A 13,769-nucleotide genomic window follows, 5' to 3' on the forward strand; every position below is an offset into this window, starting at 1 on the left:
AGGCCATACCTCTGGAGCACGTCGGAAACATATTTTGCCTGGCTTAGCTCCAGAGTGCCTCGTTCCCTGTTGCGCGTCACCTGGATACCGAGGCAGAAATGCAACTCACCGAGGTCTTTCATGGCAAATTTAGCGCCAAGGTACGTTTTAAATTTGTGGATCAAACGTAGCTGATTTGCCACGAGAATAGCATCGTCCACATATAGCGCAAGGAACAAATAGCCCTCAGCGTCAAAATATATGTAGAGGTTACAATCAGCAGCACTGCGCACGAAACCAAGGGAAATTAGAAAAGAATCTATTTTCATGTACCATTGGCGTGGCGACTGCTTGAGTCCGTAGAGAGCTTTGTTAAGCTTGCAAACGAGGTGTTCTTCTCCAGGCTGGATAAAACCAGGAGGCTGAGCCACATACACCTCTTCATCGATGTCGCCGTTAAGGAACGCAGTGCAAACGTCAAGTTGATGGAGCTCGAGATCCAATTCTGCAGCTAGGATTAGTAGCATACGAATGGTTGTGAGTTTCACCACCGGGCTGTAAGTCTCCGAGTAGTCCAGCCCATGAACTTGAGAAAATCCGCGTGCCACAAATCTCGCCTTGTAGCGCTCAATGCTTCCATCAGCGTTGTACTTTTTCTTAAACAACCACTTGGATGAGACGAGCTTTCTGCGAGCTGGAAGTTCAACCAGCGACCAAGTGTTGTTTTTCTGGAGAGAATCATACTCCTCCTGCATAGCTGCCTGCCAGTGTTCAGCTTCTGGTCCATGTAGAGCCGCTTGGGGACCGAGAGAGGCAGGTGGAGCCGACAGAGCCCAGAAGTAGGCACGCTTTCCTATAGGCATCGCCTCCTTGGCTTTAAGAGATGGTTTCACGACACGACCCGAGCGTGTCACCACTGCTGTGCCGGCTGGAGGAGGTGGTAGCTTGGGAATGCTGGGAGGAGTGGTGGCATCTTGATATAACTCATCGCCAACGAACAGGTCAGCCACAAGCGTGGAAAGATCTGGCTGTTCATTGGTGCTTGAGGATGCAGCCGCTGTGGCCTGTGGAGTCGTCAGAGGAGGTGTCGAAGGAAGAGAAGTACCGTGATCAGCTCCTCCTGCCAGATCGCCTCCTTCGGGCGCTCCTTCAGCAACTCCTCCTGGCTCTGCAGCGGCTGGATTGTCTGGTGCTGGGTGGAGATGTGGAACGTCGTCCAAAATCTCAGAAAGATCCACCAGAGATGGTGGAGAAACAGGAGGGAGTCTCAGGGTATCTCGATAAAGACGAGCTTCATCAAACACCACATCTCGGCTCACCACCAGTTTCCTGCGCTGGCAGTTATAGAGTCGATAGGCTTTTACCTGGGTGTGATAGCCCATGAAGATGCATTTCTCGCTCTTGGGATCCAGCTTCCGCCGCTGAACATTGGGGATGTGGGCGTAGGCTATGCAACCAAACACCCTCAAGTGCCCTAACTTGGGGCGCTTCCCAGTCCATACTTGAAACGGCACCTGTCCTGTGGAACGTGTTGGCAGCCGGTTCCGGAGGTACACTGCTGTGTTGAGTGCCTCTCCCCAAAACACCTTGGGCATGCCAGCGTGCTGGAGAAGGCAGCGTACACAGTCCATAAGTGTCCTGTTCAGGCGCTCGGCGACCCCATTCTGCTGCGAGGTGTGGGCTGCGGTGTACTCGTGGTGGATGCCAGCCTGAGCAAGAAATGCCAGAAACTCCTTGCTCATATACTCACCGCCGCCATCTGAACGTAGTGTCCGGATGGTACAGCCAGTGGCATTTTCTGCCCAGCTTTTGTAGACCTGGAAGTGATGGTAGACCTCTCCCTTGTGTGCCATGAGAACAGCCACCGCATAGCGTGAGTAGTCGTCAATGAACGAAACGAAGTACCGCTTGTGACTGAGAGTTGCTTCTGGCACATGGCACACATCCGTGTGTACCAGCTGAAGAAATCCTGAGGCGCCATCTTCTGGATTTCTGCGTGGAAAGGGTAGTCTTGCCTGCTTCCCCAGTTGGCACGTCTCACATACTCCCAGTTGGCCGGCACCGGTGAGGGTAAAGTCATCAGCAAGCTTGTGGCTAGCAAGTAGCTGGATGTCGTGAGAATTGGCATGCCCTAGCCGAGCGTGCCAGAGCTGGAGAGAGTTGGCAGCCCAGGAGCTGGGGCGAATTGCAAGCAAATGCCCCTGCTCGTGAGTTGAGAGGATCAACTGAGCATTGAGCTTGTAGAGAGTCTCAGCTCGTCTACCAAAAGCTACTGGATGGCCAGTCTCGTCAAAGATGGTGCATCCGTCTGCGTTGAAGAGTGTTGAGAAGCCTTGATCTGCTGCTACACCAACTGAGAACACTGTCTGTCCTGCTTCTGGTACGTAGTAGACCTGGTTCACGAGCTTCTCAGCTCCACTCTCCAACTTTATGATGACCGTTCCTTGTCCTTCCACTGTTAAGGGGCGTTTGTCTCCTACAAAGACTTGCTTCTCCTGCTCCAGTGGGCGATACTTGTGAAAAGCTCTCTTCAATGGTGTGAGGTGCATCGAGGCTCCAGAATCCATCCAGAGCACTTCGGCTTCGGACACAGATGCAGCGAGCGTCATCATCAACATCGTGTCAGGTTGGCGTGAAGAAGAGCTTCTTTCAGCGCGAGCTTTCTCTGCGGCTTTCTTGATCCGGCATTCACGCTCCACGTGGCCAGCTTTGCCGCAGTAGTAACATGGGCCCTTGCGTTTTTTATTGGTTGCAAATCCAGGGCTGGGAGAAGGGCTCTTTTGTCCTCGAACAGGGCCATCTCGTTTCTTCCCACCCGATTGCTTTCCCATGATCAAGGCCTGCTCCACCCGAGCAGCCTGAGAGGGCGCCTTTTGTCTCCGCTCGTTCTGCTTTCGTTCTTCCTCGATCAGGTCCGAGTAGAGCGAGTCCAAGTCCTTTCCAGGTACAGCCGAGAGCATCGATGCGAAAGGTTGGAGATCAGGGGAGACAGAGCTCAGAAGGAATGCCTTAGCTTGGTCAATGGTGATTGCCGCTTCCGCGTCCTTCAGCTCGGTGATCATCGCTTTAAACTTTCCAATGTAAGTGGCCATGGTGTCATCAGGTTGCATTCTCATCGTGAAGAACCTTTGTGTTAGCACCACCTTAGCATTGGCAGCTTTGGCAGCGAAGATTTGTGTAAGGGATGTCCAGTTCTGGTGGGCTGTTTTGGTAAGATCAAGGAGATGAACGAATTCATCCCCAAGACCTAACCCGATGACAGAGAGCGCTTTTCGATTCTTGGAGTCCCAGTCGAGCCGTTGGGTTACATCCGCAGCAGCCGGACGTTGAGTCGTTCCATCCACTATAGGCCAGCAGTCCTTGGCCAAAAGGATAAGCTGTACTTTTGTTTTCCAAGTGGAGAAATTCTGTCCCGTGAACTTTTGGAGAAGTTTCTCCCAGCCCCCAGAGTCCCAAGAATTTCCTGCTGCGTTAGCAGAAGACATTCTATCTATTAATCTAAGAATAGATTAAACAGAGAATTTAGAAAGGACGGCGTGGAGAAGAATCGTGAAAAACTCGGCCGCAACAAGGGCACACCATCCGGCAGGCTGGGCAAAGAGCTTGTTGGCGCTTTCGGTCCTGGATCTTCCGCTCCACCCGCGCCAGCACTGCCAAAGCCCTCGCGCGCTCCTGAGCCAAGGGTTCCTGGCCCCTTTGATTCTTCATCTGCCACTGTCCTCTTGCCATTAGATCGTTCGCTGCTCCGATACCATGTGGTATTATGAAACGGTGTTGTGTTATTATTATGACGGTTGATACATGGTTAAATGTATGGGTTTATCGTGACGATCCGTGGCGGCGTCTGGATCGCTCACGTGGCTGTGTGCTGACGTGGTCTTGTTCACTCCCACAGACGCCATGGCCAAGAGGGGCTGCGCTCCAGATGTTGCGTGCTACGGCACCATCGTCGCGGCTTTTTGCAAGCAGGGACGGATCGATGAGGCGTTTGAGCTGCTCGAGAGGATGCCGTTCGCCGGTGACAAAGTCATGCTTAGGACACTTGTGAGAGCGCTGTGCAAGCTTCAGCTGCGGTCTTTCTCTGAGCAAATCAGCTGCGACGAAATATAGAAGCAGGTTCCTGAGATCTTGACCAAACGAATCTTGCAGCAAACTTTGATCTAGAGTTAAAATTATTTTTAAAATAAATAGTAATACTAACTATTGCTATTTTTGGTGAGTATATTAACTTTTTTATGCAACTTCACATATTATCCACACTTCTGTTTCTTCCTAGTTGATTCATGGATCTCATCTTCATTTTCTCGGGGATCTGTGCCTGCGGACTGGTTCTGACGACCAGACTCCGGCATCAGCTCAGGCCGGGATTGAAAATAACTAAGTCGCACAATGATGACTGTCATGTTGTCTCTAGAAGATGAATGCTTACCATCAGAAGTAAGACAACTTTCAGCCAAGTCTCTGCAAATGCCCGACAAGCTCACTGCCCCATCTTTCAACTGCTTAGCAACAAACTTTACTACATCATCACTAGATCTCGATCCCCAAATGCCATCACTTGCCAGTACAATAAACTCATCATCTTCAATATCCACCTCTGTTATCTCAGGGGAGGCAATAACCACCTGCATTTCTGTTGGGAGCTGAGTGTTCATCTTATAATCTAAGTCCCCAATGGCCCTGGAGACTCCCAAACCCATTGAATCCAGACTAGAGCTGTAGACACGCCCCTCTTTTACGTAGCCCCCAGCTCCCTCTACTCGAGATTTTTCACAACCAACATTCCCACAGTGGTCCCTGGATAGCTCCACAGCTTTACCTTGTCTGTAAAGCACACATCTACAATCTCCTGTGTTTGCTACCACCAGCTTCCCCTCGTTGATCACCACAACAAGTGATGTGCTTCCCTGATGCTTCAAATCTTCATCTTGTTTCGACTTGTTCAGCAACAACTCGTCCATCCTCATGAAGGTTTCAGCTAAACATGTTGAGAAGTCTTTGCCAGTATCTGCTCTAGTTTGTAGGAGCTCGATGTGCAAGCGTTGTGCACAAAAACTGGAGACTTTGCTGCCCCGGTGTCCATCATACACCCCGAGGATGAGATCCTTGTTGTCCACGCATACTGCAAAGCTATCTTCCATGTAGTCTGGCCAACCCTGAATTGAGCATGCACCCCACCTCAACTTATCCAGACTCCCATCTGTGCTGCATCCTTCAGTATGTGCTCTTACTACCTTGCTAGCTGGTTCTTGAAATTCACTTGTGTCCATGTCGCCATAGCCAAGCATAATCACCGTAGCTGCCATCCTAAGACAAAGTTTCCCCTGCTGGAAGGAATGGGAAGCTCTTGGCTGCCTCGTCTGAAACCCTACTTTAACCCTAAGGGAGAGGATAAGAAATTGACACTGTTTTAGTCAAACAGCCATTTTAGTTCTTCCAATTTAGGAAGCTCTGTACTTTTTCCAGCATATTCAGCTTAGCTTCCCGCTTGATCAATAGTGTCGGGTTATCTCTGGTCTGTTCAACGCACCAGTGCCTGGACATATTCTTGCGACTCTGACTTTTGTTGCAACCTGTGTTCTCCTGATAGAAGCTGCAATGGAAGGGATGGCAGCTAACGTTGTTTCCCCGTCCGTATCATCGTTGCTTCGGCGTCCCCATTATACCATGTAGTTCCAAGGTATTTTTGCAGATCGGGTTCGGCTGTTGTGTGCAAATGATATGCATCCGTCACTGCCAAGATCGTTCCATGCTTCTCGAGCTGTGAATGGTTCTGGCTTGAAATCTGCACCACCCCGGCATTTCTATCATATTCAAGTCCTCTAACAGTGTCCAGTGTATGCTCAACACTCTTGACGACACTCGTGACGAGATCGGCGCGAGCCCGAGTCTCTTTTTCAGAACCTGGTTCGTTCCTGCGGGTGTTGTTGAGCCTGAGCCTTTCACCCCCAACGTTCGCAATTACATATTGTGCCCGTTCTTTTTCTAGAACTCTATGATCTCACGATTCCTGTTTAACCAGGTTCCAGAGATGGATTTCTTCATTTTTCCACTTTATGCCGGACCAGTCTATGCTCCTGTAACATCTACATTCAAAATTAAACCGAAACATCTGCCGTAACTTCAGAAAACAACAGAGGCTTTATAAAAGTTCCGGAAGCCAAGTTCTCATACAAAACAGGAGAGAGTCGTATGTAAGTCGTCCTAAATTACATGTAAGTCGTCCAGTAAGTCATTCACACCTGCATACAACAAAATATTCACCGTCAGCAATCAAGCAAAAGCACCAGATTGCTAAATTACACGTACGTCATCCAGTAAGCGATTCACACCTGCATACAACAAATATTCACCGTCAGCAATCAGGCAAAAGCACCAGATTGTAGATCAAGCAAGACTCACCTGCCTAGCTACACAGCCTACGAGCCTTTTTTCGGCTGGGCTCCTCATCATCAGCTCCAAACCTTGCTCTCTTTCGGCTAGAATCATCAGCTCCAGACCCTGCCCTCTTTCGGCTGGGTTCCACATCATCAGCAGCTCCATACCCTTTTAGCATGTGCAAAGCCTTCTGCGGTGAGAGTCGTGAAGCATCATCAAAGCGAAGCATGCCACCAATGGTAGTAACGATGTCAGCACCAATCCTGTAACCGCCAAGAAGTTATTGTTTCAGCTTCCAAGCCTCTAACGGTACCTCTCGGTTGCACAGCTCTCGAAACGTTTTATGCGGCCTTCCCCACAAAGATCCTCAAACTTCACTGTCCTCAACTCTTCAAGAAGTCCGAGATGCCCTTCCCGAAAGTCTACACAGATGTTCAGAAGTCCCTGCAGCCTACATAATCCAGTCAGTTTCAGTAAGCAAGAAGGCAATTATCATTTGCTCTTACCTTTCAAGATAATTCCTGGACTCACTCATCAGCTTGATTCGCTTGAGAAGAATCTTTTGCTTTGACGTTGTCTCCTGACAATCCAATGCTCCATGCATTTCAAGGAAGACAATTCCAGCGCTCCACATATCAAATGCGCCTGTAATTCGAGACATACTCCTCAATTCTTTCCAGGCTTGCGGAGGTGCATATTTTTGAGTTTCTTCATCACTGGAAAAATGGAAATAACAATAACACAATCAGTAAACATAACAGATCTTTACATTAACTTATCTTACCTGCTATGCGAAAGCATCTCCCTCCCCGAATCCACTGCGCTTCCAAAATCAATCAGTCTAAGTTCACCCTGCGAAGACAAAACAATATTCTCCGGCTTTAGATCTCTGTGGACAACTCCGTGTCGCTCTAGAACTTGGAGTGCCTCCAAGAGCTGGGTCATTATACTCATCTTGTCGTCCACCGTCTTCCTCGTCACAATGCCTTGGTCAGACACATACATAGCCTTATAAAGGGAAACACCCTCGTATCTGAACACGATTAGCCTCTTGCCTTCTGCGTCATGACCAGATGTGATGTACCTGCAATAAAAAATGAGCTAAATGTTTGATTCAAACAAGTATATTACCTACCTGGCGATGTGCTCTTGGTCCTTTAGTTTGATTCCGAAACGAATTTCTTTCTGCCATTCTGCTTCATCCCACACTTCTTTGATGACGTATTGCTCCCGATCTTCTGGATCACAATTCTTCTGAGCGAGCCAGACCTCTCCAAAGCCACCTCTACCAATCTGTTTGCTGCGAGCAAAATCTTTGACCAGCTCGTGCTCTAGCTGCATTGCATCTGTCCACGAAGGACCATCACGGAGAACAGAGATCTTGTCGTAGCAGATCCCATCAAGACAAACACAAAGCTTCGGGCGGCAAACACATTGCTCAGCATCGGGACTGCGAACCACACCCTTGGACGCAAGAAGCATCACAGCGATGGTACCTATCACAGACAGCAAGGCGAGCAGCTTCGTGGAGTACAGTGGAAAAACCGCACCCTGCGAGCGCCCCATCTCCACCCCCGCGCCTTCGTGCGACACCCTACATAAACCCTATGCTGCATGAAAAACAGCATATCCCAACCGAATATTTCAACGGTCATGTTTTAGGGTTCTTAGCCGGGTCAACGCCCAGACATGTTAAACGAGTTAAGATGGAGTTGGCGACAAGAAAATCAACACTACATGTTGCTCTTCTGAGTGCTCTATATGTTTTTTATGGGATATTTGATTCCTGCAGCAAAGTTCTGGGAAGCGGATGCACGTTTGAAATCTCTCCAGGCTTGACCATTGCAAGTAAGTTTCGTTTTGTGTTGTATCCCGTCGCAGCTGATTTTCTTGGAGAAAGACCGCACCTGAAGCCTGCACAGCGCTCTTACAAGCGTTCTAAACATGACTTTATCACAGCATCCTCTCGAGCAGCTCAAACGCCTCATCGATCCGTCCCTGCTTGCAAAAAGCGCGATGATGGTGCCGTAGCGCACATCTGGAGCGTAGCTCCTCTTGGCCATTGTGTTGAGCAGAAGCATGGCTCTCCCCAGCTTCATCTGGGTCATTCCACGATCTTCAGTGACTTGTTTCTAAACCAAGCACGAAATGTACCCTGCCACATCACATATAACCCGTCCATTCAAAATGCAAAAGTGCTTGGTGTCACAATAAGCACTCAAGATTGTGGAATGACCCATCTTCAAGCAGAGGCTGTGAATGAGAACCCGGTTCGCGTGAGCCTGGTATATTCTTATTAATAGCTCATTTTATGCATGTAGATTGATTCTTAACAAGGACTAAACTAAAGTTAATAGTTCTTAATCTAATAGCTTTAGTCCTATAAAACTACTTGCAAACAGTATTAATTTTTCTAAAGGGTCCAATAGTTTAACAAACACTGACCTGGTTTATCCAGTTAGATTGGCTAAAGAGATGAGCTATTGAGGCCATTGAGATTTAATCAGTTACAAAAAAAATTCCATTCCATTAGTTTGTAAACTCTTTTAATCAGTTACAGTGGTTTTTTCCATTCTAAGTCATGTTTCTTAATTTTCGAACTCTTTTCCATTTCTGATTCCTAGGAGCAGTCAACATTGACTACCATAGGGCTGTAGCCACCTTAGAGCTCACAAATACCAGCACAATCCTGGAAGAGGTGGAAGAAATTGAAAATCACAGAAGTTGACAATATATAAGAGTCTATATGCAATTACATACCTTTACCTATAGAGATAAATTCAAGTTTGTCAAAAAGGCTAGCAAAGGGTGAAGTAGAGGTCCTCAATGCTATAGATGCTGGGATATTCAGGATGTCTCTAGGTTGTGGCATTGCAGGCTTGATGGTCATTGCAGCTGAATTATGTGGTGCAAACCCATCAAGTTTCTTCTCTGATTTTTTCATCATCATAAAAAAATGGATTGCTGGCTCCTCTTTTGGCCATTGGGTTTTTATGTGAAGTCTCACAAAGTATGCAAATGTTGTGATATGAGGTAATGACTGTGTCAGAAAACTCAGGAAGTTTCTTAGATGGCTTAAAAGGAAGAAGAGTGATTCCTATGCAACTAGGGATCAACAAAGAGATTGTGAGTTGTGAGCAGGTTTTGTCACGAAGTTATGTTGGTCTTTGCCAAACTACTTAGCATTAGCTGGACAAATTACTAGTTATTAATAAAATAATAATAATAAAAATATTAACCACTTTACTTTTATAAGGTGCCAAATACTTGAATTTAACAGCACATTTCCCAAAGCCCTAAAATCGCTAGACGAGCATGGAGAATGTGGAGCAATGGCCAGGTGAGAGCAAATGTGGCCAAATTTGGGGTAAGGATTCTTCATGGCAGTGCCAAGGATTCAATCCTTCCAGCGATGACGAACCTCTCCACCGAGGCCACGGCCATTCTCGAATGCCTGGCTTCCCCCGAGCTCCTCGCCAAGAAATCCATGCCCGTCAATTATCGAGTCTACAACGAGGTAGTCTTGGCGCTCCACGACTCGGACAAGGCGCTCGCATTCTTCGACTGGATCACTTCGGGGCAGTCGCGATTCAAGCACACGGGCTACACGATCAGGCTCATGACCGAGACCATGAACAGGATGAACAGGCGTGAGGAATCCAAGGCCCTGTTCCAGCTGTGGAAGAAACAGGCATTCCCAGCTCTCGCTGTGAAGTATAGCGAACGGGGGAATCTCCGAGCGACCATCGAGCTTCTCAAGGACATGGCCGAGAATGGATCGACGCTGTCCATCCAGGATCTAAATGGCTGCTTGCGAGGACTTTGCAAGGCCGGCAACGTAGATGGTGCTCTAGAGTTTTTTAGAGAAGCCAAGAACTCATTCTCCTTGCGAGCCAGTGTCTCTACGTACTCGATTCTCGTCGCTGCGCTCACGGCTGCCAAGAGGAACAACGACGTCTACGAGATCCTACGAGAAGTGAGAGGAACCGAAGTCAAGCTCGACTTGGTTCTTCGCATCTCTCGGGTTCTCGACGAAGATCTCGACAGGGCACTGGAAAGTTTCAAGGAGTTGTCCGAGGAGGAATGCGTGGAGGCCGGTGGTGCCGAGTGTTTTCGCAGTCTAGTCCAAGGGTTGTATCAGTCGGATAGAATCGACGAGGCCTGTGGCTTGGCTCTCAAGCTCGGCTGCGAGTCCGAGGACGTGAACTCGCTGGTTGAAAGTCTTTTGGATCGCGGTCGGGTGGATCGAGCTCGCGAGCTGATTCTAGCAATGGCACTCAGGCATGGCTCGTCCTCCGTGAGGCTCCACACTTGCAACAGCTTTCTCAGCGCTGTTTGCAAGAATCCTAGAAACACAGCCGAGGCTCTCGAGCTGCTGGAGCAGATGGAGAGCGTCGGGCTCGAGGCGGACAAAGACACGTACAGCCTAATCATCCATAGCCTGTGCAAGTCCGGGATGGTGGACAAGGCGAAAGTGCTGGTGGAGCGTATGATCTCGAGAAACTGCGTTCCAGATGCCAGGATTTACGATCCAGTGATCGAGGAGCTCAGCAAAACTGGACGAGTGGACGAGGCCGTGGAGATTGCCAAGGAAGCAGACGCGAAGCATTGCACTAGCGTCGTCACTTACAACAGCCTTGTTCTGGGATTTCTCAAGGCAAGGAGACTCAAGCGGGGCATCAAAGTGTTCACGAGGATGGCGAGAACAGGGCCTTCGCCGGACATCTACACGTATAACATCCTCTTCGAAGGCTTGAGCCGGCACGGGCTGTGGAGATTTGCGTACAAGCTGCTACCACGGATGAACCAAGATGGTGTTCTTCCCGACGCCGTAACTTTCAACTCGCTGATCAATGGGCTTGTAGAAGACAACCGGTACCACCGCGCTGTTACACTGATCCAGGAGATGGTATCCAGAGGCTGTGATCCCAATGCTATCACTTACACGATTCTTCTCAAGTGGCTCGCCAGGAATGCCAGGGCCGACGAGTGTGTGGAGCTCTTCCAGAGGTTGCTCGACCGGAAGCTAGCTCCCAACGTTTACACTTACAACACTGTGATGAGCGCTCTTTGCAAGGCCGGGAGACTCGACCAGGCTCACAGGCTCTTCGGGGTGATGCTCGCGAGTGACTGTACTCCTCCCAACGCGATCACGTACCGGGCTCTCATTCACGGCCTCTGCTTGAAGATGGAGCTGGAAAGAGCCGTGCTTCTGCTCGACGCCATGGCCAAGAGAGACTGCGCTCCAGATGTTGCGTGCTATGGCACCATCGTCGCGGCTTTTTGCAAGCAGGGACGGATCGATGAGGCGTTTGAGCTGCTCGAGAGGATGCCGTTCGCCGGTGACAAAGTCATGTTTAGGACACTTGTGAGAGCGCTGTGCAAGCTTCAGCTGCGGTCTTTCTCTGAGCAAATCAGCTGCGACGAAATATAGAAGCAGGTTCCTGAGATCTTGACCAAACGAATCTTGCAGCAAACTTTGATATGGAAAAAACTCACTTGGATCTCCATGGTACGTAGCTCACAATCCGCATACCGGCAAAAGGACCATTGAGCAAAGTGGAAGTTAAGCAGCCGGTTTACTGCCACTCAAAGAGGTTTGATTTTCAACAGGTCCCATTGATATTAAATTATTTTGCATTTGCTTACATTTTAGATGGATAATTTATTGCTAATAACTCTTAGTTTTAGTAGTATTATTCATAAACACAAAATTAATCTTAAACCATTAAATAGGAAAATTTTATAAATTATAAGTGTGAGGGCCAAGTGTACGGCTACGATGCTATATATTAATATTACCGTAGTGGGATTTTGGTAGCTGTCAGATTAATTTTAATTTGGACCACTCGCTCCTATATATAAATTAAGGTTTTTGGGTTAATTAATATGCACATTTTTGTATTCCTATTCCAGGCACTCACATAAGCATATTTATAAATTATAAATCCAAAATAATTTTACAATCAAAACATCCCCATCCAAACTAAGATCCCCTTTAAAATAAAAGACAAAAGTTTAATTTGGATCTCGCGCCAAAAAGGGTTTAGGGTTCTTGAGAGGAAAGATGGAGCCCAAGACGCTGCGATTGCTGCGTCATGGCGAGGCGTTCCACAACGTCGAGGGGGAGATCTTGCTCCAGATTGGGAGCGCGTGGAAGGTACTGTTTGACGGGCGGTGGAGGCGCCTGAGGATCAGCCACATCGTTAGGGCGTTGCGCTGCGTGTGGAATCTCATGTTCTGTAGCATTTTGCTCCAATCTTCTAAAGTCACTACTAGCTCTAACAAGCCGACTACTAGTTACTACGAGCACACTGATGCAAGCCTAACGTCCACTGGCTGGCAGCAAGTAAGTCAAATCTCTCTCGATCTCCTCTGATTTTTTTCTTTCTGCCAGGCTGAGCAGCTTGGCAAGGAACTTGAGAGTTCTGGAGTGAGAATTTGGCACCTTATAAAAGTAAAGTGGTTAATATTTTTATTATTATTATTTTATTAATAAGTATTAATTTTTCCAGCTAATGCTAAGTAGTTTGGCAAAGACCAACATAACTTCGTGACAAAACCTGCTCACAACTCACAATCTCTTTGTTGATCCCTGTTGCATAGGAATCACTCTTCTTCCTTTTAAGCCATCTAAGAAACTTCCTGAGTTTTCTGACACAGCCATTACCTCATATCACAACATTTGCATACTTTGTGAGACTTCACATAAAAACCCAATGGCCAAAAGAGGAGCCAGCAATCCATTGTTTTATGATGATGAAAAAATCAGAGAAGAAACTTGATGGGTTTGCCATCCACTACCACATAATTCAGCTGCAATGACCATCAAGCCTGCAATGCCACAACCTAGAGAGAGACATCCTGAATATCCCAGCATCTATAGCATTGAGGACGTCTACTTCACCCTTTGCTAGCCTTTTTGACAAACTTGAATTTATCTCTACAGGTAGAGGTATGTAATTGCACATAGACTCTTATATATTGTCAACTTTTGTGATTTTCCATTTCTTCCACCTCTTCCAGGATTGTGCTAGTATTTGTGAGCTCTGAGGTGGCTACAGCCCTATGGTTGTCAATGTTGACTGCTCCTAGGAATCAGAATGGAAAAGAGTTTGGAAACTAAGAAACATGACTTGGAATGGAAAAAATTGTAACTAATTAAATCTTGATGTTCATTCTGGCCTCAATAGCTCATCTCTTTAGCCAATCTAACTAGATAGACCAGGTTAGTGTTTGTTAAACTATTGGACCCTTTACAAAAACTAATACTATTTGCAAGCTTATTATAAGTTGTGATGATTGTTCATTTCTTCATGCTCCTGCATCATGTTCCAAAAGTTAGTGGTGATTTCCTGGTTGTCTATACTTTTGATTGACTTCCATAAATCCAGCCCAGACAAACATGTTAG

At 47.5% G+C, this 13,769-nt stretch overlaps 2 protein-coding genes across 2 annotated transcripts; one reads left to right on the top strand and one right to left on the bottom strand.

Annotated features, from left to right (window-relative positions):
• Nucleotides 1-3,740: 3,740 nt before the first annotated feature.
• LOC112345288 (probable protein phosphatase 2C 70) lies at nucleotides 3,741-5,339 on the bottom strand. Its single transcript, XM_024671686.1, has one exon. It carries the CDS (start codon nucleotides 5,283-5,285, stop codon nucleotides 4,230-4,232), a length of 1,056 nt encoding a protein of 351 aa, XP_024527454.1. The 5' UTR covers nucleotides 5,286-5,339; the 3' UTR covers nucleotides 3,741-4,229.
• Nucleotides 5,340-9,666: 4,327 nt separating this feature from the next.
• Nucleotides 9,667-12,005, top strand: LOC112345478 (pentatricopeptide repeat-containing protein At1g09900-like). The gene is made up of 2 exons (XM_024672343.1): nucleotides 9,667-9,697; nucleotides 9,745-12,005. Exons 1-2 carry the CDS (start codon nucleotides 9,690-9,692, stop codon nucleotides 11,789-11,791), a joined length of 2,055 nt encoding a protein of 684 aa, XP_024528111.1. The 5' UTR covers nucleotides 9,667-9,689; the 3' UTR covers nucleotides 11,792-12,005.
• Nucleotides 12,006-13,769: the final 1,764 nt, after the last annotated feature.

Source organism: Selaginella moellendorffii, unplaced genomic scaffold (genome assembly GCF_000143415.4).
Source record: "Selaginella moellendorffii unplaced genomic scaffold, v1.0 SELMOscaffold_8, whole genome shotgun sequence".
Lineage (NCBI taxonomy): Eukaryota > Viridiplantae > Streptophyta > Lycopodiopsida > Selaginellales > Selaginellaceae > Selaginella > Selaginella moellendorffii.

What these genes read in the sequence shown, in the direction of transcription:
- LOC112345288 (XM_024671686.1), bottom strand. Translation starts at nt 5,285, where the DNA reads ATGGCAGCTACGGTGATTATGCTTGGCTATGGCGACATGGACACAAGT.